At 40.1% G+C, this 25,856-nt stretch overlaps 1 protein-coding gene across 1 annotated transcript; it reads right to left on the bottom strand.

Annotated features, from left to right (window-relative positions):
- Positions 1–937: 937 nt before the first annotated feature.
- Positions 938–24,339, bottom strand: LOC149454650 (aquaporin-5-like). Its single transcript, XM_089687309.1, has 4 exons — positions 23,727–24,339; positions 14,018–14,182; positions 7,837–7,917; positions 938–2,653 (listed from the first exon to the last, which is right to left on the bottom strand). Exons 1-4 carry the CDS (start codon positions 24,087–24,089, stop codon positions 2,456–2,458), a joined length of 807 nt encoding a protein of 268 aa, XP_089543435.1. The 5' UTR covers positions 24,090–24,339; the 3' UTR covers positions 938–2,455.
- Positions 24,340–25,856: the final 1,517 nt, after the last annotated feature.

Below are 25,856 nucleotides of genomic sequence, written 5' to 3'. Positions count from 1 at the left end.
CTTGTCTTCACCCCCTGCCCACCTCTGAGCACCGTCACTTGGTTCCACCTCTTTTTGAGAATACACAGCCAAGTATTTCGTGGTGCTAAAATATCTGTATGGAATTTGTTAATGATAACAAGAAAAGCAGAAAATAGATCCCCCACAGCCGGCAGCAATAGACTCCCCACCCCCCCAACAACAATAGATTCTTCCAGCAACACCTGGTCCATAAAACAAAATACTACCCTAGCAACAATAGACCCCCAGCAGGCAGCATCAATAGACTATCCAGCAGCTAGAAACAATAGACCCCTCCCTCAAAAGTAGATCCCTTCCAGCAACAATTGACCCCCAACAACAATAGACCCCCACCAACAACAATAACCCTCCCCAGCAACAATAGACCACCACACAAAAATAGATCTTTTTTAGTGACAATTGATCCCCCATCACCCAGCAATAATAGATCCCCCAGCACCCCTTTCCACTACATACATGCAGTGCTGGAGGTGCCAAAACTGCGTTCCCTCATGTTCCCACTGAAAAAAAGCCCTATATATATATATATATATATATATATATATATATATATAAAACATACCACTTTGACAGACAGACTTATTGTTCTCAATGGAACACAAGTGCAGCTATCACATAATCTATTGACACCCCTCAAATGGTCTAAATGAAAGCCCATACCTTAGTATGGACAGGGAGCTGGAGGAAGGGTCGGCAATAGATTGGCATTTCACCCACAATCCACTGATCTAGGTTGCAATAGTTTGCAGGCTCATTTGCAAGATAATAACAAATGCACATTTTTCCCTGCATATACAGTATGTGATCTATTTTATATTTTTTTGCAAAATGTGGACCTATCCTTTAAATATTTTCTTACCTATTTATATTTATTGCACAAACATTATTGGCAAACATAATAAACCAACAATATAAATTAGTCAGAAATGTATTTATTTGTAGAAGACATGTACAATTTGGTACCTATTAATTACTGTTTAAGCAGCACATCACTCTTCCCTTGCAATGGCTTGACTTTGGCATGTGTAGTAACCAGCTTACTTTGCATATCAATAATAATAGTAATTACAAGTACTTAGCATGTTATCATTGGGTGCCACATGTAGCTATATTTATGCTAATTGTAGATTTGTTGAAAGATGTAAATTAAGGGATATCCCTAGGCAAGTATATAAAATGTCTTTTTGTTCACCTACATCTTTCTTAAAAAATTAAAATAAAACACACTTTGCAGTGAAAGTAGTATAATTACATGTGATTTGTCTTTACATTGATTAGCCACACACCTACTGAAATCTGAAACCAGACTAGCAGTGGGAGAACCTGCTATATACAGTATGCTGGTGTATAGAAAAAAGGTCAGGATGGGTATGACAAGTTTTTACATTTTTGGGACCAGGAATAATTCCCTCTGGTAGGGTAAATTTGTACACAATAGTTTTGCCTTTCTCTAGGTTTTTAGAAAATACTTTTTTTTTCAAGGAAAAAATTGAACACAGTAAACAACATAATCATCAAGAATGAATTTACCATTATTCATAACAGACCTGTGTCTTTGGTAGAAACAAAGGGGAAGCTTTTCAACATATACATATTTCATCCCACATTTTTCCCCATAATCAGCAGTAATACTGGTACCTTTTATAATTTCTTTTAAACCTTGGGACAATATTCGAATCCTGGTTTAAAATTACTTATCCAATGAAATGTCCTGTGTTAGAGAGGTGATCCTAACAAAAATTCTCTACCTACAGGATCTGCTGATCCAACCCTGACTACCATGTTTCAGTTTTTAGCTTACATAAGCTCTTTGTTTAATAACATTGATCATATTGTATGCAGTACCCATTAACTTATTGAATTACACTGGACTTATGATTCTTTTCTGGCACTGGAAATAGTTGGGAGGTGTTTGGGGTGATTAGCGGACTTGATTATACTGTATAAAGAATAGGTCTTATTATGGGAACAGCTTTCTATATTAGTTGGGATTTCACAATAAAAGTAGAAATTTCCTAATAGATTGGTGCTTCTCCAAGTGGTTAAAGGGAGTGCCAAGTGCAGCGTCCTAGATAACAATAATGGGAACCCTGTGTAGGATCCTTGTCCTGAGATAACTGAGATCTTCTAGGACCTGCAGGAGAAGGGGACCCTCCATTTCACAACACTAATAGATCCAGAAAAATCTGAATATTGGAGGTAGGAAGTTATCCATCCTTGATGCTCAGTAAACAAGAATGGAAGAGAGATAAACGTAAGAAAAAGTACATATCAGCTCTTATTTATGTAGAACCCAACCTACTATACAAGTTCTTTCCATTTATATGTGAAATTATCATTAGCCATCATAAAAATGTTCCTTCAAGGTACATTTGAACAATGTAAATGTATACATAGTTAAGTGTTTTTTTCTAAAACTGAATTGCAAAAGAGGTTACAAGGTCTGAAGTTCCATTGACTTTCTCCTAGGCTGTTCCTGTCTTTCTTCCCAATCTTCTTCTGCTTCGATGGAGGGCATTTTCCCTAACAGAATTGCTAATTTCTCACGGAAGGTTTGCTCCTGGGGACATAGCACATAATTGTAGATCAATGATGCAAGTATGGCTCCCACCATAGGTCCAATCCAGAAGATCTGTCAAAAATATAAGGTTTATTTAATTCAAAATGTAAACTGTTAAAAAGCATGCTGAACATCCTATGCAACTTTTCATTACAAAAGCACCTCTGATTTTTGTGCTTTCAGAAGTAGCCAAATTGCATATTCATGTGAAGCCTTACCTGTTAGAGCATATATACACATTGCTCCTGGAAACATTAAAACATCAGTCTATTTAAAGCTGATATTTTAGATTTTGGTAGATCCTAGCCAGTTGAACCATCTGATAGTTTTATACATAACATATAATTAGAGATGAGCGAATCGAACTTGGCGAAGTGGAATTCGTTTCGAATATTAGGAAAAATTCGATTCACACCGAATCCGAATTTTAGCAAACTTCGGATGCACGAATCGAATTTTTCCCGATCAGCCGGCAAAAAGTGTCACTGCAGAGAGCTCCGCTATTTCTGACAGTTCTCTGACAGTTCCTTCACATTTACAGCGGTTGAAACATTGTATCTATTTGTTTCCATTTAGGATACAGATGTTTTTATTCGGAAATAAATAGATACAATGTTTCAACCGCTGTAAATGTGAAGGAACTGTCAGAGAACTGTCAGAAATAGCGGAGCTCTCTGCAGATACACTTTTTGCTGTACTGGAATACTTCTTCTTTTCATTCTTCTTCTTCTTTTCATTCTTCTTCTTCCTCTTCTTTTCATTCTTCTTCTTCTTCTTTTCATTCTTCTTCTTCTTTTCATTCTTCTTTTCATTCTTCTTCTTCTTCTTTTCATTCTTCTTCTTCTTCTTTTCATTCTTCTTCTTCTTCTTTTCATTCTTCTTTTCATTCTTCTTCTTCTTCTTATCATTCTTCTTCTTCTTCTTTTCATTCTTCTTTTCATTCTTCTCATTCTTCTTTTCATTCTTCTTCTTCTTTTCATTCTTCTTCTTCTTTTTTTCATTCTTCTTCTTCTTCTTTTCATTCTTCTTCTTCTTCTTTTCATTCTTCTTTTCATTCTTCTTCTTCTTCTTTTCATTCTTCTTTTCATTCTTCTCATTCTTCTTTTCATTCTTCTTTTCATTCTTCTTCTCATTCTTCTTTTCATTCTTCTTCTTCTTCTTCTTTTCATTCTTCTTCTTCTTCTTTTCATTCTTCTTCTTCTTCTTTTCATTCTTCTTTTCATTCTTCTTCTTCTTCTTTTCATTCTTCTTCTTTTCATTCTTCGTATTCTTCTTCTTTTCATTCTTCTTTTCATTCTTCTTCTTCTTTTTTTCATTCTTCTTCTTTTCATTCTTTTTTTCATTCTTCTTCTTCTTCTTTTCATTCTTCTTCTTTTCATTCTTCTTTTCATTCTTCTCATTCTTCTTTTCATTCTTCTTCTCATTCTTCTTTTCATTCTTCTTCTTCTTTTCATTCTTCTTCTTCTTCTTTTCATTCTTCTTCTTTTCATTCTTCTTTTCATTCTTCTTCTTCTTCTTTTCATTCTTCTTCTTCTTTTCATTCTTCTTCTTCTTCTTTTCATTCTTCTTCTTCTTCTTTTCATTCTTCTTTTCATTATTCTTCTTCTTCTTTTCATTCTTCTTCTTCTTCTTTTCATTCTTCTTTTCATTCTTCTTTTCATTCTTCTTCTTCTTCTTCTTCTTCTTCTTCTTTTCATTCTTCTTCTTTTCATTCTTCTTTTCATTCTTCTTCTTCTTCTTTTCTTTCTTTTTCTTCTTCTTTTCATTCTTCTTTTCATTCTTCTTCTTCTTCTTTTCATTCTTCTTCTTCTTCTTTTCATTCTTCTTTTCATTCTTCTTCTTCTTCTTTTCATTCTTCTTCTTCTTCTTTTCATTCTTCTTTTCATTCTTCTCATTCTTCTTTTCATTCTTCTTTTCATTCTTCTTCTCATTCTTCTTTTCATTCTTCTTCTTCTTCTTTTCATTCTTCTTCTTCTTCTTTTCATTCTTCTTCTTTTCATTCTTCTTTTCATTCTTCTTCTTCTTCTTATTCTTCTTCTTCTTCTTCTTCGTCGTGCCCCGTGACTGCCCAAATGTGTGAAGTGTGCGGTGATTCTAAGATCAACGGCACTCATCTGCATGTCATACTGACTGACAGTATTATTTCTCTTCCCCAGCAGACTCCAAGGGCATTTAAATTAAAGGTACAGTGTTCTGCACTAATATAAAGGCTCTCTGAAGCCTAGAAACCCTTTTAATAAGTTAAATTCGCAGCGAATAAATTCGCATCGAATCGAATTTCTCCCGCAAATTCGGCGAATCAGCCGAATCGAATTTTTGAATAATTCGCTCATCTCTACATATAATATATACAGTGGGGAAAATAATGATTTGATCCCCTGCAGATTTTGTAAGTTTGCCCACTTACAAAGAAATGAAGGGTCAAATGAATTCTTATCATAGGTATGTTTTAAATCATAGAAACAGAATATCAACCAAAAATACAGAGAAAAAACACATGATACAAATGTTATACATTGAGTTACAGTTCAGTCAGTAAAATAAATATTTGATCCCCAAGCAAAACATGACTTAGTACTTGGTGGAGAAACCCTTGTTGGCAAGCACAGAGGTAAAATGTTTCTTGTAGTTGGTTATCAGGTTTGCATACATCTCAGGAGGGATTTTCGTCCACTTTTTCTTTACAGATCTTCTCTAAATCCTTAAGGTTTCTTGGCTTGGCTTGGCTTGGCAACTGAAAGTTTCAGCATCCTCCATAAATTTTCTATAGGATTAAGGTTTGGAGACTGGCTAGGCAACTCTATGACTTTAATGTGCTTCTTCTTGAGCCACTCCTTTGTTGCTTTGGTGGTATGTTTTGGGTCATTGTCATGCTGGAAGACCCATCCATGATGCATCTTCAGTGTTCTGGCTGAGGGAAGAAGATTCTAATCCAAAATTTTACAATATAAGGCCCATTCATGGGACTGCAAAGTTGGCCTGTACCTTTAGCAGAGAAACCGCCCACAGCATAATGTTTCCACCTCCATGCTTGACTGTAGGGATGGTGTTCTTAGGGTCATAGTCAGCAATTTTCTTCTTCCAAACACGGTGAGTCGAGTTAATGCCAAAGAGCTCAATTTTGGTCTCCTCTGGCCACAGCACTTTCTTCCAATCCTTCTCTGAATTGTTTAGATCAGTGGTTCTTAACCTGGGTTCGATCGAACCCCAGGGGTTCGATGAGTCAGTCTCGCGGGTTCGGCGGAGGTGAAGACCCACACCCGACTCATATGATTCGTGCAGTAAATATTCATTATTATGTTTTTGTTTTTGTGTGAAAATCATGTTTTAATGGCTTTGTTCTTAACGGTTTTGTTCATTTTGTGCACCTATGTATAAATATATACCTATGTTTTGAATTTTAAAAATCATATTTTATTTTTCCAATTAAGAAGGGTTCGGTGAATGCGCATATGAAACTGGTGGGGTTCAGTACCTCCAACAAGGTTAAGAACCACTGGTTTAGATGTTCATTGGTAAACTTCAGATGGGTCTGTACATGTGCCTTCTTGAGTGCCCCCTGGCCTTGTGGGCACTGCAGGATTTCAATCCATGGTGGCATATTGTGTTACCAATGGTTTGTTTGGTGACTGTGGTCCCAACTGACTTCAGATCATTCACAAACTCCTGTGTAGTTCTGGGCTGATCCCTCACTCTTCTCATGATCATCCCTACCCCATGAGGCAAAATCTTGCATAGATCTCCAGACTGAGGGCGATTGATGGTTATTTTGTATTTCTTACATCTGCAAATAATCGCTCCAACAGTTGTCTCCTTAGCCAGTCTGTGGGAGTCAGAATTATGGTTGGTTGGTAGGGGTTTAAATACTTATTTTACTTACTGAACTGAAACTCAATTTATAACATTTGTGCTTGTTGTGTTTCTGGATTTTTGGTTGATATTCTGTCTCTATCATTTAAAATACACCTATGAAAAAAATTATAGACCCTTCATTTGTTTGTCAGTGGGCATACTTACAAAATTATTTTCCCCACTGTATCTGTACATGAGTACTTGGATCCATATGCCAACTATGGGCATTATAAGGGACTCTTTCTCTCCTTGCTGATTTTTAAATATATTTTAATATTATGCATAATGCAACAGGAGTAGAAGAAGTACACAAAGATGGATGGGAACACCCAAAACACAAATACGGACAGGAGCAGAATTGAAAATTAAGGCAGTAGTTGTAGTATCCAAGACCTATAAAAAGTCATGGGCTTACTTAGCCTTCAAGCTTCCTAACTACAATATTACTTTGGGTAGACTAGTCCTTTAAACACAGAAGTGTTTTTACATCCTTATACAGTTCCTGACTAGGCAACATTTCTTTCTGTTCTTATAAAGTCTTATTATGTATTTGAGGTTAAGAGCAGACATAGAAAATGTTCTGACTGTTGCTGTTATTGATGCCAACAACAATATAGCTGTCTAAACACATAAAGATCGGGCCACCAGAAACAAAGTGAGGCTACAGCTTCAGTAGTCCAACCATTAGGAAATTTAGCCATAAACATGCATAGTCAAATCTGTTGAAATTAGGAATCCATCGGCTTTGCTTATTCTTATAACTTAAAGCGGAGCTCCACCCAAAGGGGGAAGTTCCACTTTAAGCCTTTTTCCCCCGCTCCCCATTAAGGATTGGCACCTTTGGGGAGCAGGTACCCGCTCCCACTTCTGCTGCAATCGCCTCCCTCCCCGTAGTCTTCTGGGACACGTGACAGGTCCCAGAAGACTACGAAGTCATTCACAAAGCGCAGCTCTTCTTGTGCATGAGCATTGGGCACCCAGCTGTGAAGCCATAAGCTGTCACAGCCAGTGTCCACACTGAAGATGCTGGCACCAGGGAGAGAAGGCGGCCGGTGTAACCAGCGGTGGTGAAGAGGGACAGGTAAGTGGCTATATTTTAGAAGTCAGCAGCTACAGTTTTTGTAGCTGCTGACTTTTATTTAATTTTTTTAGGTGGAACTCTGCTTTAACCTTAATATGGACATCTCAAGTCTCAGAAATGTGGGACATTTTCTTCCATAGCAGTATGTGTATTCAAAGACCCATGCTGCATACTGCAGTGAAAGCTGTGATCAAAGAAAACAATAACATTGTGTTATACATTTTCTAATGATGTCAAATTAGTGTTTGGTTATCTGCCTGCAATTCTGAGACCCTGAATATAATCCTATATTTTTAGAATCTTTAGAACAATGATGTCTTACCCAGTGTGAGGTGAAGTTTCCCACTATCAGTGCTGGTCCAAAGGAGCGTGCTGGATTCATAGAGCAGCCAGTAAAATAAATCTATATCCAAAAGAAAGAATTATAAAATACATAACATAATATGAGTGACCTTGGAGACACATCATGCCATGTTTTAACTAAAAACCTTATTAGACATAATGGAAATAACAAGAAGGAAGACCAAAAGTGCTATTTTACAGGTTATGGAGAATCCAAGGTCACTTTAAATATATGTGATACTATGTTATAATATCTTGTTACCAGATGGAGAGCCTTTATGGACGTCGCCTTGTCTAACTCAGAAGTATCTTCCCTCGCAACCTCTTTATGCTTCTCCCAAGGGCTTCACTGACCGTATGAGCACTTTGACAGAAGTTGACTTGGCTACCACTTCAGTACCCCTCCATCAAAATTTAGTTTCACTGATCTTTTAATATCACTGTTTAGGGCAGTTGACATATTTTTAGATTATTAGGTTTCAGTATGTTCTTATGTGTTAGCTAAACCACTCCTATATGTAGGGTGCTGTTCTCCCCAGGCCAGCTCCAACCCCCTGGGTTGGCAGTGACCCTTAGGGGACTTTCAATCCATGTCTTCTTAATCCTTTGGGTTATCTGTACATTTGTCATGATCAGCGTAATGTATTCTACTGCAATCTTTTTTATGAGTTCCAACTCTTTACAGAGTCACTCTTTGCAGGCATGTGACCCTATCATAGAGCTGTTTTGACACTTTGGTTTTTATGTTTTGTAAGACTCAATAAAATGTATTTAATTAAAAAAAAAACTTGCTACTATTTACAGCTTAATTGATATACTGTTTGTGAATTTGCAGACAGATCTACTCATTACATATACATATTCCATAATCTTTAAAGTGTATCTAAATACAAGAAAAGAAGTGCAATACAGTATATTGCAGCTTACAGTCTTTACATATGGTGACTGCATTAGTTTCCTCAATTTCAGACAGTCTATGGCCCTCTTCACCCATGTGCATGTCCTAGAGATAAATCTAACTCACTGCACTTCTTTATTCTTTACCAGTCTTTAAAAATTATTTTAAAATTATTATTCAGTAGTTGCATCACAAAAGACCATCTAACATACAGTAAGTAGCCTTTGTACTGTACACAAGTAGGATTATTTTTGCTAAAATGGTATTCTGTTGTCCTAGCCAATTGGTACTTAGGCAACAGCAACAACTAATATCTTCAAAATAATTTGCCATTAAAGTCACACCAGTTCCCTTCACTCTCACTAGTTGGTCTGATTCTGTACTAATACATTTGAATTTCTTGTGAGTCATTTTATATAAGTATTTCCCATGGTACACAAGGATCACAAATCATACTGTGAGTCAAAATATCAAAAGCTGCAGGGTATCTCTTTCTAACTAGGGCTTTTAAACTGGTATGAAACTAGGCAGATCAATAAGTTATCATCAGCTTTTAAGTTGTCCACTTAGAAATTTTAAAGTTTCTAGCTATTTATCAGCCTAAAATATATTGGTATGCAGTAAAATTAAAATGTTGATAGTAAATAAGAATTATGGAGCATTTTACGTAAATGATGATAGGTTGTAAAAGTTAATGGCTGCTTCAGATCTGACATGCAAATTATTTCCCTTCCCACAGGGATTCTTCTGCTCAGATGACAAACTGTTTGACATATTGTGGAGAGACCTGTATATTCAGTCTAATCAATGGCTTTTGAGAGTTATTACATGCTATTAACGGATGCCCATACTAATGCATGAGGAATTCTAAGCTAGAATCCAAATATTATATAGCATGAGGTTTATTTACTAAAGCTATTGAAAAAGATCAAGTAAGAAGTACAGCAAACTGTAGCAGCCAATTGTAATGCTCTTTGTGCTTTTTAGTTGCTATTGGTTACTGTATCTCTGATAATTTTCTTTGTCATATATAAATATTGTAATTCTAGTTTTATTAAAGATAGGAAATTATTGACATGATATACTGTATATTTATTATATATCCAATTAACAATTTGCCTGTCTTTGCTGTAATTGAAGAGCATCAAAAATGCAAATGCAAAAATTGTACCCCCTATAGTGATGAAGGTTACATTTACTGAACTTCACATCCTCGTAGCTTATGAAGGAAAACAGCAAGAATACTTGGCATCATGCTTTTCTTGATTCAACATTCTCAGTGATATAGCTACGGAAGTTGGAATGCCATAACAAATATTTTTTTATTTTCTTTGAAAAAGATTTAGATGCTTCAAAATGAAAAACTACAGTGGGCATACATCAACAGAAGAAATAATGTGTAGTCCAGTTGTTGGCCCTTTAAGCCACGCAGCAGAACATCCTCCCCTGGCCGCAGATCGATGTTCCTCCCTTCAAGGACCGACAAAGCTGCAGAGACAGAGAGATAGAAGGGCTCTTATTGGCTGGAAGACTTTATCCCCACCCAATGGCACCAGGATTGAGGAAAAAGTATCAACAGCATAGGAGGAACAGCTGCCATCTTGGTAAAGATCTGAAAAAAACAGAACCCTGATGGCTGTAGACACAGCTTTGGATTTTAACCCACTCACCAGAGCTGGCTAGAGGATGAGAGTTCACATTCTAGAGAACTTTGGGTTGGAGAGAGCTACGTCGGTTGGATGGACTGAGCTAGAAAGGGAAAGAGCAGTCATTATCTGCAGACCTTGATACAGAGGTGCTGCCAAGCTGAGAACCAAGCTGCAGGAAGCAGAGCTGCATAGTATAGTGCCCAGAAAGACTGGCCACAGGGACCTACTGTGGCACTATAGGGCAGAACCACAAAGAACAGTCACCAGAGCTTCTGAAAGTAAGACTGTAATCTTCTGGTGGAAAATACTAAACTGTGCTGCTGATGTAAAAGTGAGAGGAGCCCAGGGGAGTGACACGATGTCTCACCGGGCCTCCAAAGTACCGATTGAGATCTTCACCTATGGTGAAAAGTGCTTTCGTAATAACCTTGCAACCCTTGCTGCATCCTAGACAGAGCACTCCAACAGAGAATCCAGAGCTTCAACACCAGCACACTGTATACAGATCACTGGCCACAGGTGTAGTAAGGGTCCATTGAATTCTAGGTAGGCCAGATAGTTAACCTTTTAGTTTGGCTATGTGTGTATTTGGTCCAGAATTTACTGCTTGTCTTCTGATAATGTTACTAAACTTTTTACTTTTCTTTCTTTTCTATAGGTTTTCTATCATTCTTTAAATAAGGCCACTTTATACTGCAGGTAAGTTTGGGCGCAGTAGAAGGACCCTTCCACCCCATGGCTCTTAAGGGGGTGGCTTTGCAAATATGTAAACAGGACTAAAAGTAGTCATGAGCAGCCAAATCCTGGTGGTAATTCAACAGCCCAATATGATGCTCTAGTGAGGACTGGGTCAGCCTAGGATGGAATCTTGAGTACTTCCAACACAGGAGGCATCAATTTATGTACACAGATTTTCCAACTTGTGACATAGCCCATCTTGTCAATAAAATGTTGGAAGGAGGTGGTAAGTATGCTTGTTCCAGTTTGATAGTTGCTGAAAGACCACTGGCAGATCCCAGACAGGGGCGGACTGACAACTCATGGGGCCCCCGGGCAATAGGGGATCATGGGGCCCCTGTGTCCTTGCCCAAACTCAAAAAAGCCTATGAAAAAGGTACCGGGGCATATCATGGGGCCCCCTACTGACCCCGGGCCCTCGGGCAGTGCCCGAGTTTCCAGATGGTTAGTCTGCCCCTGATCCCAGAACAACAGAAGACGGGACAAATGTCTGTTGTCCTTGGGGAGACATCTACCTATCTATAAGGGTAATATTGGATGGAAGGCATTTATCTAGGATTGCTCTATGTGAGATTTGGGGAGTAAAACCTTTCTTGAAGAAGCACAGTAATTCAGGCTAGGCTGCTCCTAAAAAGTTGCTGCAGCCCAGAACTGGGTGATTCAGTTCTTTTCTAAATGATTTTTTAAAGTTTAATAAGCGCGACTAGCACCTTGGAACTTTGCAGCAGAGTCTTTGTTGAGCCATTCACCTTGAGCGGTATACATACCTTTTTTTCGTATGTTATTTCTCTTTGCAAGCCTGTACGCATTCTGTGATTGGGGCTAGTATCAGAGCTATAAGATCTCTGCTTAGTATTTAACACAGTTATAAGATAATAGATATGAGAAAGCATGAACATGATAAAGTATATTACACAATTCCAATATTTCAGGAATTGCTTGTGGTAAAAGTTCAGCAATGAATTTCATTTTGTCCAAGTTCAGATAACGCTATGGCAGATTGCCCAAAAGAGGTTATCTTGTAGCGAGAGAAATTTATTAGAAATTCTTTTGGGGACACTTATAAAAAAAAGGATAAACAAGAACCTAAAGCAAAGTGCTAACTGTATTAAGTGAACAACTATTTACCCTTGTTTTTGGATGTACTGTTCTAGTAGGAAAGAAAATAAAGTTCAGATAACATTGATAACATTCTGCTTAGGTTGTAGGCTGAATACTACCCACTGCACATAGTGCACTTACGGTTTAACCTCATCTGTGGAAAGTTGTTTTTTAAATTATAACTTTCGGCAAAGCTTAAAAAAGAAAAAAAGAAAAGTGTGTGCATATACGTAACCTAATACTGTGTACAAGAGTTTATTATTATAGCTGGAGATCCTTTTTATGTTTAAAAACCTACTCCAGGCAAGAAGCTAATAGTCAAGTTCTACTGTACAGGACATTATAAGAGGATGGTATCAAGATAATATCAGGTGCCCTAGTTGCATTAAAAAAAAAATTAAAGTTAAAACCATTCTCTGAGCATAGCTTTCCTCACCCCTTTCCTACCTTCTGAAGCCTTTTTCTTACTCACCTAACTCCCCCATCCTTGTCCTTTTCTGGCACTGTTTCTGGAATTGACAACCAGTGATTCAGAGCTCCAACCTGTGCCTACAGTGAATCATCAGAAGAACCCTCCTACTCTAATGAGGATCCAAGTGCATCATCAATGGTTTTATTTATATCTACCCGTAGTTGGGCAAAGAGGTTTTGAACTCTGGAATCTGTGACCATGCAATGCAGTGAAAAGGACAAAAGACTAGTCACCAATTGTTAAAACCTGGATCTGAACTCCGTACCTCTTCTGTTTCTGGCAGTCCCTCTTCTTGCTGAGCCACCTGAGATGCTAGACAGCTCCCTTTCTGATATCTTGGGACAATCTTGCTTTGTCTCTTGTTTTTTGTGAACCTTGAACTCTTTGCTTCTCCCAGGAACTTCCTGATTTAAATGTCTCTGCACTTCCTGTTAATCAAAATGTTGTGCTCTCTCCAGCCAATATCTTGTCATTGTCACTCCTACTGCCACATGTATCTTTGCTACCATTCATTACAGACTTTTGGCTTTTTCCAGGATTGACTTTTGGCTTGTTCCCAATCTGCAACTACAGTACTTGTTACCAGCTTGTTTATTGTCTATGCTTCTGTTTGACCCCTACCTGCTATATCTACTATTGGACCCCAGCTTGCTCACCTCCTGGTGGGATGATCCTGAGGACCTCAACCTAGTACTAACATGCAGGAAAACCCATCCCCACCATCTGGAGCTCTAGTGAATACTGGTTAGTGCTTAGACCCCACACCTTGGGTGAGCCCATGTCATTCGCCAGGCTTACCTGCTTCTGTACTTATCCAGCTGGTCGGTGGGAGCCTCTCTACTGCTTTACCTACTAGTCTCCAAGCCCGACACCTGATCGTGACACCAGTATTTTCTGTGGTATCCCCACAGCTGATCTTTTCCCATTTGCTGACTTACCATGACTTTTTCTGCACTGTCTCTGTGTGAAGGCAACAATCTTGGCAGAGGCAGGCCTTTCACTCTTTCATGCCAGAGCCTTCAGCAAGGAGAACAGTGAGCAGCACAGTAGCACAGTAGTGGCATCAGCAAATCTCACTCCAGATCTCTTGAGGCTATCAGTCAGAGGCAGCAGTGACTTAGTTCTCACACTGCAGATATATAGACATGAGACTGTAGACACAGGAGGGATTAAGGAAAATTTACATACTAGGAAGTACACTGCTAGAAATTCTAAACAAAAGTCAATCCTTTTGAGTTAAAAACTAGTTTAAACCACAGACATTTAAAAATATTATCAAGAAATAATAAATATAAGCATTTACCCCAACCAGATGACCCAGCACAACTGAAAGTCCTATGGAGAGTGCAGGTGATCCTACATTGTCATCCCGCCTGTTGTCCGTAGAGGCATAAATGCAGAGCAGAAGTTGCAGTGTTAATATGATTTCCACCGTGACGGCCTGTCCTTCTGTTGCATTGTTGCTTGGCTGAAAAGAAACCACGACACTATAATTCAGATTCCAAACTCTAAGGATATTCACATGAGTTTAAATTTGCTCATATCCATCCATCCTGTTTATCCATACAGAAACAGGTTAGATCACTATTGTCATTTCTTGTGTATTAAAGAGACCTTGTTGCCAGGCCATTCACCTCAAGGATCTTCTCATAGCTTATATCTGCATTTAATGTATTATATATAAATGTTATTATCCTTTGTGAAGGCATCCGAAAAGCCCTAAGACTGCTGCTGGGTGCCCCAGCAAACTCAGAGCTGTCACTCAAATGACATTCAATAGTATTCCCTTTTGCTCCTCTCCAGGCAGCTTCATAAACGTTTATGTAGGGAGGTGGGGGGCAGAGGAGCTGGGCTAGCACATACAGTAGACATTCCCAGATAAAGAGAGGGCTATAAAATGCAATGAGAGAGTGGTCAGTGCTAGTATACTGTAAGTAATCACTTTTCCTACCAAGTTCTTTACCTCTCTGTCTCTCTAACTCTCTTCCCTCTACTTCTCTCACTCTCTCTTTCTTCATCCCGACATCTCTCCACCACTTTCCCTTTCTATTACACTAATTACCTTCACTTCTTTTAGCAAATATTCCTCCTTCTCTCAGAGTTTCCTCCTCATACCCAATACTTAAAAATTCAGTGATGATAGTACAGGAAAAAAACAGTTCCAATGTACTTTACAATTACATTCATGATTAAAGCACTGAATCCTTGTCTATGCTTGAACTTCCTTATGACCAGCCTAGTGGTCATCAAACGTCAATCCAACCAAGTAATCAAAATATTTTAATAGTTAGTGATAAACATGAAATCATTATAATTATAATTAATAAGTATTGACAAGCTCCTGACTTTCTATAATTAGATGCTCCATGTGACATTTAAGATTCCACCATTATTCATTGTGGGATCTAACTTTGAAACAAGGAAGTAGCACAGAATATTTCCAAAGCACAATGTGGCAAATAATTATGGCCTTCATGATTTCAAAACTATCCTTTTGAAACTACAGTTCATTCTTTTCTGTGTCTTAATTCTGAGAGTTGCAAAAATTGTTATTACTGGATAATGAAGGTAATGGTTGGTATAAGTGATAAGCTTTTATTAGAGATGACTCACAGATGTACAGCAGGAGATCAATCTGCAAAGGTGGATATGCTGTGCTGATCCCTGTGTAGGAGTAGGATATCGATATAGCATAGATGTAGGACGCCGTCATGGCACCACTGCCAGAAGATGTGTGTGGCTGTATATTAAAATTCTAGGACATGATCTTACTGCCTGCATCCCAGCACACCAGAAAACAAAAAATAGCAGCCCCACCCCCACCCCCATTAGTTATCAGTCACTTTTTGGCAGTCAAGCTAGCAATTCAGATTTTTTTGGCAGTCACTTGTAGCATGTCTGCAGTCTTTAGAAGATTTCTGGAGTGTGTTCACAGTACTTAATATTATACCAAATTTTTTTTAGTATGACAGCAATAAATGTCAGATGCAAATATTGTGTCCCATTGCTAAAAAAATGGGCATACCAAATTTCTACTCAATACTTGCTATAATTATACCACATCTTGAACCCATACAACCATGCCTATATTTATCAGTCTACACCCATATATTGCTGCTGTGCCATAAACAGTATGTGCTATTAGGCAGTGTCTGGTTTTGTCCATGAAAAAAAAATGAGAATTCCACAAATACTTCTTTATATGATACAGCCTTCATCTGTTTGTTAGATAACAATGTTATATAATTATAATAAAATTTGCACAGCTACCATTGCAGTGCACAACTCTCTGACCAAGATATGGCTGCATAATATGTGAGATTATTGTAACCATACCTAGGAGCTTTTGAAAATCTCAATTCCTGAAAAATGGGGACTGAATGGTGGGTGGGGCTAATAGTGGTACACGTTACCGAGCCACGTTAAATGCTGGTTATGGCCAAATTGCACTTAAAAATGGGAGGGCTTAAAGGATAGGTCAATAGAGGCAATAGTGACAATATGCAACAAACAGGCAATTTTGTCAGTGAAACTAGATGTCCCAACCTGTACAAAGGTGTAACCCACACTGCTGTGGAGGACCTCACACACACCCACCAGAGAGGAGTAAACCTGGCTTGGCTAGCACTCGCCTTCTCTACATTTCTCGGCTCCCCATGCTTTCTCCAGCTGCCAGCAAGTCTCACAGTTTGGAGGCATAGGTACTATGGCTGCTATGGTGCCAATGAGTGCAGAGCACAGTGGGTTTGATTCACGAGAATAATGTTGTGCATTCTGTATATTTACAAAAATTCCAGGCTGTCCCAGGAGAATTACCTGATTGCAGTAATGACCCAGCAACCAATTCAAAATTCCGGGTCAATTCCAGCAGGATCACAGGTAACTATGTAACTATTCTTTAGAGTCCTGACCTCTCCCTTTTAGTTCTGCTGCATTATTTGTCCTGAGCTGGCCAGATAAGGCAGCAAATAAAAAGTAAACTATTAGTATTTGGTGACAGGCATTTGTCTACAAGCGATTTTCAGTATTGACCATTGTATGAGCTAATAATATTACTAATTAGAACGTTTTTTACTGATCCAACAGTAATCACTATGTGACTGTGCAAGTAAGGTGCAGTGTGGTGTGGTAGTGGAAGAGAGCACTAGGGGATGGATTGCAGAGAAAAAAATATATTTAAATGTTCCAACAAGCTACAACTGGCCTGGCGGGTGAGCACAGCCATCCAGAAACACATGCAAAGCTCACAGCAGTGGTCCAGAGGTTCAGAGTGATGCTGATAGTGTCTGCAAGCAGGAGTGGAAGTGCGGCCTGGTGGGTCAACTCCAATTGAGATGCTACTATAGAAGAAACTTTCTCTACCACTAAGTGCTGTCCCCAATAGGCGGGAAAATTGTCCCTACTCTAGCCACTCCCAAAATGCTTGCCAATTTGGGGGGGGGGGAGGAACTTAAATAAACTCTGCCCCCACCCAAGATAGGTGTCACTAGGGGGCCAGCATCCACACAGCTGCTCCCAGATACCCACAGGTAATCAAAGAGGACCTAAGTTCCCCAGGACTTCCCTCCCCTGCTGCAATGCTGCTTTGGATCAAGCGCCACCTACAGTGGGGAGCACAGACTGAAACTGCCTACAACTGTATCTATATTTATTAGCCCCCTTGAATATGGGAGCATCCAGCTGCTGAGTGTTCCTCTTCCCATTTTAGTGGGCCTGGTATAGGTACAGAGGCCAGCTCCATTGCCTGCAGCCTGTCAAAGTCTAGGCTGCATCTGTAAGGGACTGATTAGGGTTGATCTTACAGTCTTTCTTACTTTAGCTTTTCATAAACAAGGGGCAGTTAATATTTGTGGTCAGCTGAAATAGATTTTCCTGACCAACTGCTATTATTCACTTCTGAAAATGCTAGACCCAGAACTATATTAACAATGTATTTTTGTTTTAAATGTATTTATTACAGGTATCCATATATTGCCAACAATTTATGCAGCAGTGTACATATATTGTACTATCACATCAGTCCCTGCCCTCAAGGAGCTTACAATCTAAGTGCCCAGCCTCATATGCAGCCTCAATTTGCCTGCCAACACGTCCTTGCTGTGGAAGAAAACATACACAAACACAAGGAGAACATGCAAATGCCATGTATGTAGGGTTGAGGTTGGGATTTTATTACCCTAGTGCTGCAATGCAGAAGTGCTAACCTCTTAGCCCTCTGCTGTATAAAAATAAGCACATTAAGCTGGTGCAAGCACGCATGTTTATGGTCCAAAAGCTGTTGGCCTCCTGTGCAGTCATAATTTTGCTGCCTAACAGCAGGCGAACATGTGTATTTGTACCTGCGATGGTGTCCTGTGGGAGCTGGCTGTCCCCAAAGAAAACAATAGCAATGAGCTGGGAAAGTCCTTCATGGACAATCTTGCCTAACCGTAAGCAGACTCAGCCAGGGGATATCAGTGAAGACCTATAGACATACAAACTTTCCCCAATAAGATTGTGAATGGCCAGATCACGTGTACATGCTCTTATGTCTATAAGTATTTGTATTCTGTTTCAATGTGTTTATTAAATTTATATGCAAAACATTAAAGTTGGACATTCTTAAGATAGTAAAGTTGCACAGCGGTCCCACAACCCAGGCAGAGAATAAAGTCATAATTAATAGACCAGGAAGATACAGATGGTATATAACATACAGTCATGGCCGAAATTGTTGGCACCCTTGATATTTTTCCTGAAAATCAAGTATTTCACACAAAAAAGGTATTGCATTAACACATGTTTTGCTATACACATGTTTATTCCCTTTGTATGTATTGGAACAAATATAAAACAGAGGCAGAAAAGCAAATATGACATAATGTCACACAAAACCCCAAAAATGGGCTGGACAAAAGTATTGGCACCCTTAACTTAATATTTGGTTGCACACCCTTTGGAAAACATAACTGAAATCAGTCGCTTCCTATAACCATCAATAAGCTTCTGACACCTCTCACCCGGAATTTTGGACCACTCTTCCTTTGCAAACAGCTCCAGGTCTCTCTTATTGGAAGGACACCTTTTCCCAACAGCAATTTTAAGATCTCTCCACAGGTGTTCAATGGGATTTAGATCTGGGCTCATTGCTGGCCACTTCAGAACTCTCCAGCGCTTCTTTGCCATCCATTTCTGAGTGCTTTTTGACGTATGTTTGGGGTCATTGTCCTGCTGGAAGACCCAGGATCTTGGACGCAAACCCAGCTTTCTGACACTGGGCCCTACAGTGCGACCCAAAATCCTTTGGTAATCCTCAGATTTCATGATGCCTTGCACACAGTCAAGGCACCCAGTGCCAGAGGCAGCAAAACAACCCCAAAACATCATTGAACCTCCACCATATTTTACCGTAGGTACTGTGTTTTGTTCTTTGTAGGCCTCATTCCGTTTTCGGTAAACAGTAGAATGATGTGCTTTACCGAAAAGCTCTATCTTGGTCTCATCTGTCCACAAGACGTTTTCCCAGAAGGCTTTTGGCTTACTCAAGTACATTTTGGCAAACTGTAGTCTTGCTTTTTTATGTCTCTGTGTCAGCAGTGGGGTCCTCCTGGGTCTCCTGCCATAGCGTTTCATTTCATTTAAATGTCGACGGATAGTTCGCGCTGACACTGATGCTCCCTGAGCCTGCAGGACAGCTTGAATGTCTTTGGAACATGTTTGGGGCTGCTTATCCACCATCCGGACTATTCTGCGTTGCAATCTTTCATCAATTTTCCTCATCCGTCCACGACCAGGGAGATTAGCTACAGTGCCATGGGTTGCAAACTTCTTGATAATGTTGCGCACTGTGGACAAAGGCAAATCTAGTTCTCTGGAGATGGACTTGTAACCTTGAGATTGTTGATATTTTGCCACAATTTTGGTTCTCAGGTCCTCAGACAGTTCTCGTCTCCTCTTTCTGTTGTCCATGCTTAGTGTGGCACAGACAGACACACAATGCAAAGGTTAAGTGAACGTCTCTCCTTTTTATCTGCTTTCAGGTGTGATTTCTATATTGCCCACACCTGTTACTTGCCCCAGGTGAGTTTACAGGAGCATCACATGCTTGTAACATTCTTATTTATCCGCAGTTGTGAAAGGGTGCCAATACTTTTGTCCAGCCCATTTTTGGAGGTTTGTGTGACATTATGTCGAATTTGCTTTCTTTCCTCCCTTTTTTTGTTTTGTCCCAATACACACAAAGGGAATAAACATGTGTATAGCAAAACATGTGTTAATGCAATACGTTTCGTGAGAAATACATGATTTCCTGGAGAAATATCAAGGGTGCCAACAATTTCGGCCATGACTGTAAGTATCAAAACTGCACAGAAATTCAATTGAGAAGAACAAAACATAGTGATTATATACTGTGCCCACTAGTTGGACATACCAACATCTAGGTACCCCCTTGTTCCATAGCATCTAGATACCCCCTTGTTCCATAGCATCTAGGTACCCCCTTGTTCCATAGCAGCTGCTCAATATCAGCAGGAGATAAATTTGAAATCACAATCTGTGGTAAGCAGGGGCGGACTGACAACTCATGGGGCCCCCGGGCAATAAGGGATCATGGGGTCCCTGTGTCCTTGCTCAAACTCAAAAAAGCCTATGAAAAAGGTACTAGGGGCATCTCATGGGGCCCCCTACTGACCCCGGGCACTCGGGCAGTGCCCAAGTTTCCAAATGGTCAGTCCGCCCCTGGTGGTAAGTAAAGGGGTATCTTGTCGTTGCCCAAAAACAGAAGGAGAAATAGTAAGAGAAGAGGGTAGAGAAGAGAAGAAAAAGAAAGAAAAAAAGTGGAGTTGAAGCCCGTCCACCATGTCCACCATATAGTCAAAGGTTGAAGTTAATGGATCCAGGGGTCCCAAACCCCCTCAGTCTATAGGCATTTTTAGAGAGCAGTAACAAAAAGATCTGCCATTGCTCCCCAAGCACTTATTAAAATATGTTATTCATTTGCTGCAGAAACAAAAGATTTAAACCTGATGTTTTAAGAGATATATTCCACAATTGGCAGTGTTTCTTTTTCATCTTTTATTGTTATCTTTTTTATTACTTCTTCTTAGTTCTACAATATTTTCCAAGACATTAGTTTATGAAGTGCAGGCAAATCGCATTAGCTCAAACCTCCAGACACATATCATTGGAGCAGATACAGTTTCACTTTATTAACTAGACTAAAAATATATTTGACTTTTTTTTCCTGTAATGTGGGGTAAAGTGCGTTATTTAACTACACAAAGGTTTATAGCTGCAAAAGAAATGAAGAAAATGTTTCAAATGTTATATATTTATACTGGGAATATTCAGAACCGAGGCACATTTTTAAAATGGCTTTTCTAGCGTTTATTTATTTTTGAATTGTAGCTGGATGTTCCTATTGTGTTTGCAATGATTGCTGGTTTCTGCTTTGAAACATTTCATTATATGCACTTTGTACGGAAAGAAAACCACTAGAGACAGAGGGTGCAACTGATGTTGGGTCTGTAAAGCTTAAGGTGCTTAAGGTTTGCAAAACATCAGCCCTAAAGTTGTTTGTTGCTGGTGGTGGTGGTGGGGGGGGGGGGTTAAAGTGAACCTGTTGCTTTGACCTGCATCGTGCAGCTTACAGGTTTATTGTGCACATGTAATCAGCCTATAGACATTAAAGCAGAGCTCCACCCAAAAGGGTAAGTTCAGCTTTAAGGACTGCTCCCCCACTCCCCATTAAGGATTGGCACCTTTGGGGGGCAGGGGGGAAACGGGTACACAAATTTGACAGGTACCAACTCCCACTTCCGGTCCGATCGCCTCCCTCCCTCCCTCCCTGTAGTCTTTTGGGACACGTGACAGGTCCCAGAAGACTACATGACCATTCATGAAGCGCATGCGCAGTGGGTACCCAGCTGTGAAGCTGAAGCTGACACAGCCAGGTGCCCACACTGAAGATGCCAGCCTCCTGGAATCCAGGACGGCCAGTTAAACAGTCTTCGGGGGACACACCGCAGGACCGAGGGACAGGTAAGTGGCTGTTTTTTAAAAGTCAGAAGCTACAGTTTTTGTAGCTGCTGACTTTTATTTTTTGACAGGGTGAGTGGAACTCCGCTTTATAGTATTTACATATTCTTAACAATTGGTAAATGAGCTTTAAGTTAATCATTGACCTCTGAAACTGCAGGAACAATTCATCCTCAAAGTTCCCAACAGATGCACTAAAGTTAGGTTGTAGTTGATTTATCAGCAGTCTAGAGCACAAGCACTGTGTTTGCATTGGAAGACTGAAAGGCTGCCAAGTCACTGCTGTGAGAGGGAACAGAAGAGGAAGGGATACGACTTAAGTGATTCTGCTGTGAACAGTGCTTGCTGCTACAGAGGTAAATGAGGACTGAGGCTTAATTGCTGATGCCGTTTTTTGAAAACAATAGATATATGACATGCTGATATGATGCTGTCATGACTGCCCTCTACGTCTATCTTTTCTAAATTTACCATGGAGTTTGACGTCACTTGTGCCCGTGTAGTAATGGACAAGGTCATCTAGTGCCCAGGGCAACCTAACTATCCCCCTCCCTGCCCCCTGCCAAGTATAAATGTTCTGTGCAACAAAAATTCTCCCCAAACAAAAATCCAAAAATTCCTCCTCCTTCTCCTAGTACAAATCCCCCTCCCAGCACAAATCTTTGCCCCTCCCATCCCTCCTTCTAAGGGCTCGTTCACACTTGGCTGTTTTACCAACGCTTGCCAAACGCCCCTATAGCGTTTGGCAAGCGTTGGTCCGGCGTTTGCGGAGCGTTTTTTAACGCTCGGCAAATGCCGCATGCGCGGTTTAGCGGCGGTTGCTAGACGTTTGCCAAACGTTAAAAACGCCCCACAAACGCCTGTAATGCAGTTTGAATGGTGTTACCGCTCTGCAAACGCGTCGCAACCGCACCGCAAACGCCGGCCGAGCACCATAGACTAGAATAATCCTGACTCGACCAGAGGCGTCCGTTTTGCCGTGACACAACGCGACACAAACGCTCCCGTTAGAACACCATGTGCTGTAATGTGCAGAATTGGCAGAGGCGTTTAGGAAGCGGTGAAACCGCTTCCCAAACGCCTCTCTGCCGCCTGCACACAATGCTAGTGTGAACGTAGCCTAACTCAAATCCCTCTTCCCCTCTTATTCCCCTCTCATCCACCTCCAAGAAAATAAAAAATCACCCCTCCTAGCTCAAATCCCCCCCCCCCCAATTTCCCCTTCTAGCAGGAGGGAGGAGCTGCAAGGGGGAGAGCAGAGCCCGAACATCCTCGCAGGTCTCTCCTCCTCTCTGCTGCTGTCACTTTTCCTGTTCACTGTCACTACCCCTGTAGCGAGTTATCAGCACTTAAGGAACAGAAACCCACACTCACTCTGCACCCCCCCCCCCCACACACACACACAAACATGAGTTCGCTGCACCAGTGGCAGCTGCCCCTTCTGCCTCCCCTTTCCCCCTTGTCCTGGCCCTGCATACACCCTTTGTGTCAATAATTAAGAAATGAAATAAACCAGAAGTGACTTTTTTAGAAGATCAGCAATGGCAGCCCATATATTGATTTGATGCTGAAAATCTTTTTTCATGTTAGTGTGAACCCTGTAAGTAAATATAATATCCTTGACTGATGACCAGTTTGTGAGTGCACACTGATAATCAGAGGTCCCATAACCAGATTTATGGACCGTTTGTTTGTTTATACACTATTGCACTAGTTCTAATCTTGTCTTACACTAAGTGTTCCTTTTTTGTGTGGGTTTCTTAGTGCTCTGGTTTCCTGCCACCACCCAAAAGCACAATGGTACTCTTGTAAACTTTAGCTACATTTGCACCTACTTTAGCTCAGTTTGTGCTTGTCTAACTGCAGGAGAAATAAATCTCGAAAGCTGCATCTTGGTAGAATTGTGGAATTTGCTGGACCTATATATGAATGCAATACATATTGACATATGCATCTCTGTTATTATCCATTGCCTTTCCATCACAGCAACTTACCCCATTAACACCAAAGCTTCCATGGAATTCTTCAGGAGTAAATTCATATAGCAAGCCAGCTCCAATCGCAGCTCCCAATAGCTGGGCACAGACATAACAAACGGCACGAAACAAGGAAATCTGAGATGACACCAGGAATGCCACAGTCACAGCTGGATTAAGATGGGCACCACTTATATGCCCAATGGACTGGACAAGCGTTCCAATTCCCAGACCAAAAGTAAAGGATATTTGCAAGATTGTCGGAAGTTGTGTTGGCCATGTCAATGTCGAGCCAAGCCCAAAGAAGACAAATATCAAAGTACCCAAAAGTTCTGCAGTAAAGGCCCTTGTGAATGGCCCGCTACACATCTCCATAATCATTATTGATGAATGCACGACACGAAGAGAGGAGAAACTCCTTATTAGAAATGTTTGCCTTCTGTAGATCTCAATGAATGATATGGGAAGGAGTAGAGCAACAAATTATATACAAGGTCGGATGATTGCAATGTTCCAAGGGGTGGCACCCATCCCACAGAAAATGATAGCTCCTATCCATCACAAACACAAAACTTTCATACTGCTACAGAGGCTCCTTCAGTAATGATACAGGTGAGCATCCTTCCAAGGGATTATGCCACGGTAGAAGTTGATAAATGTTACTGTAAAGCAGGAGACACTTTTCATATGTAAGCATTGTCATCTGTGAACACGTGTGATCTATTCATGCCACATTGTTGAAGTGTTAACGTGAGGCACTAATATGAAAATTGCTCCTCATTATACACTGATTCCATCTCTTTGTAATCGTTCAGTAACTGAATATAAGAATGCTACAGTATGTTTTTCATTATGAAATGGTTATCTAAGTGTATGAATACAATTTGTTCCCAATATGCCTAAAGAAGGCCTAACTGAATTATATGTATTTTGCTAAAGCACTATGTATAATATCAATTGCCATAAAATACTGCATTTTATTCTTTTCTTTTTTTTGGAATTCAAGTATTGCTAATCTTCGCCTTTAAAGCCACTTCCTGTCTATATATCATATAATCATTTCTCTAATCCAGCTTCCTATAGTGACAGTGGTATGGACCATATCTGTGCACCATTATCAGAACAGTTGCCTATAGTCTTAATCAGTGGCACATGTGATAATGTGATGAGGTGACAAAACTTAGAGACTCCATATCAGGACGTGCCTGAACAAGGACATCCATGGCAGGATCAAAAAGTGGAAAATTTAAAAAGATTGAAACAACATTTGTACTTAAATTAAAGCTGAAGTTTAGTATATTTTAGGGAAAGGGATAAAGCACCAAACACGTTAGTTATGTGTAATGGTGTGTATTCCATTACTGGCAGGCAGCTGCTTCTCCTAAAAATCTTCCCTGTAGTGTCTCCTTCACAGCCTCCAAATATTGCCCTGATGTTTTCTGGTGCTTTGAAAGTTAAGAGCAGCCGCTGCTACTGAGAAGACTTAAACCACTCGCCCCCTTTTGTCCTTTCCACCATTCAGAGAATTCTTACTATTGGAGGAGGGGCGGTTGAGTGACAGGATCTCTCCTGCCCATTCAGAGAATGTAATACATTGTGGGAGTATAGCAATACTGGAAAGCTGAATGGAGGAGGAGCAGAAGGGGGCGGGCATGCAGCACATCTTTTCCTCTGTAGCAGTGGCTGTTGCAAATCTTCTCAACTCCAGAAAACAGTCACTCATGGCAGCATCCAGGTGCTGTGAACGAGATATTTCATGGATGATTTTTGGCAGAAGCAGCCACCTGCAGGTAATTGGATACACACTATTACATATACATAAATGTCAACTTTAACATATTAAAACTTACATGAGCATTTAGGCCCACATCTGGCGATTTGGGACCACAGGCAGAACTGTCGCAATGCAATCGCAGCAAAACACGGCACGCACAAATATCAATTATCGCACAGCAAGCACAAAAAAATGCTATCGAGTGAAGCTTGCTGCCCAAAAGAAACTCCTGCTCCTTTTTCACTTTTCACATGATGCAGTTTACCTGGATTGCCACAGGATTCTATCGGACGACAATCGTGTCAAAACTGCACCGCATTTGAGGTGCCATTAAAAATGAATGGCACGCAAAGACGTGCTGTGTTCTGACATGA

Source organism: Staurois parvus, unplaced genomic scaffold, assembly GCF_062004578.1.
Source record: "Staurois parvus isolate SC_StPar_1 unplaced genomic scaffold, SC_StPar_1.0 ptg000422l, whole genome shotgun sequence".
Lineage (NCBI taxonomy): Eukaryota > Metazoa > Chordata > Amphibia > Anura > Ranidae > Staurois > Staurois parvus.
The sequence above is the reverse complement of the archived record's forward strand: the minus strand, read 5'-3'. Positions and strand labels throughout refer to the sequence as shown.

What these genes read in the sequence shown, in the direction of transcription:
- LOC149454650 (XM_089687309.1), bottom strand. Translation starts at nt 24,089, where the DNA reads ATGATTATGGAGATGTGTAGCGGGCCATTCACAAGGGCCTTTACTGCA. An exon ending in GAAGCTTTGGTGTTAATGGG is followed by an intron (nt 14,183 to 23,726) that starts GTAAGTTGCTGT and finishes GTTTCTTTTCAG; the next exon opens with CCAAGCAACAATGCAACAGA. An exon ending in TGCTGGGTCATCTGGTTGGG is followed by an intron (nt 7,918 to 14,017) that starts GTAAATGCTTAT and finishes TTTTGGATATAG; the next exon opens with ATTTATTTTACTGGCTGCTC.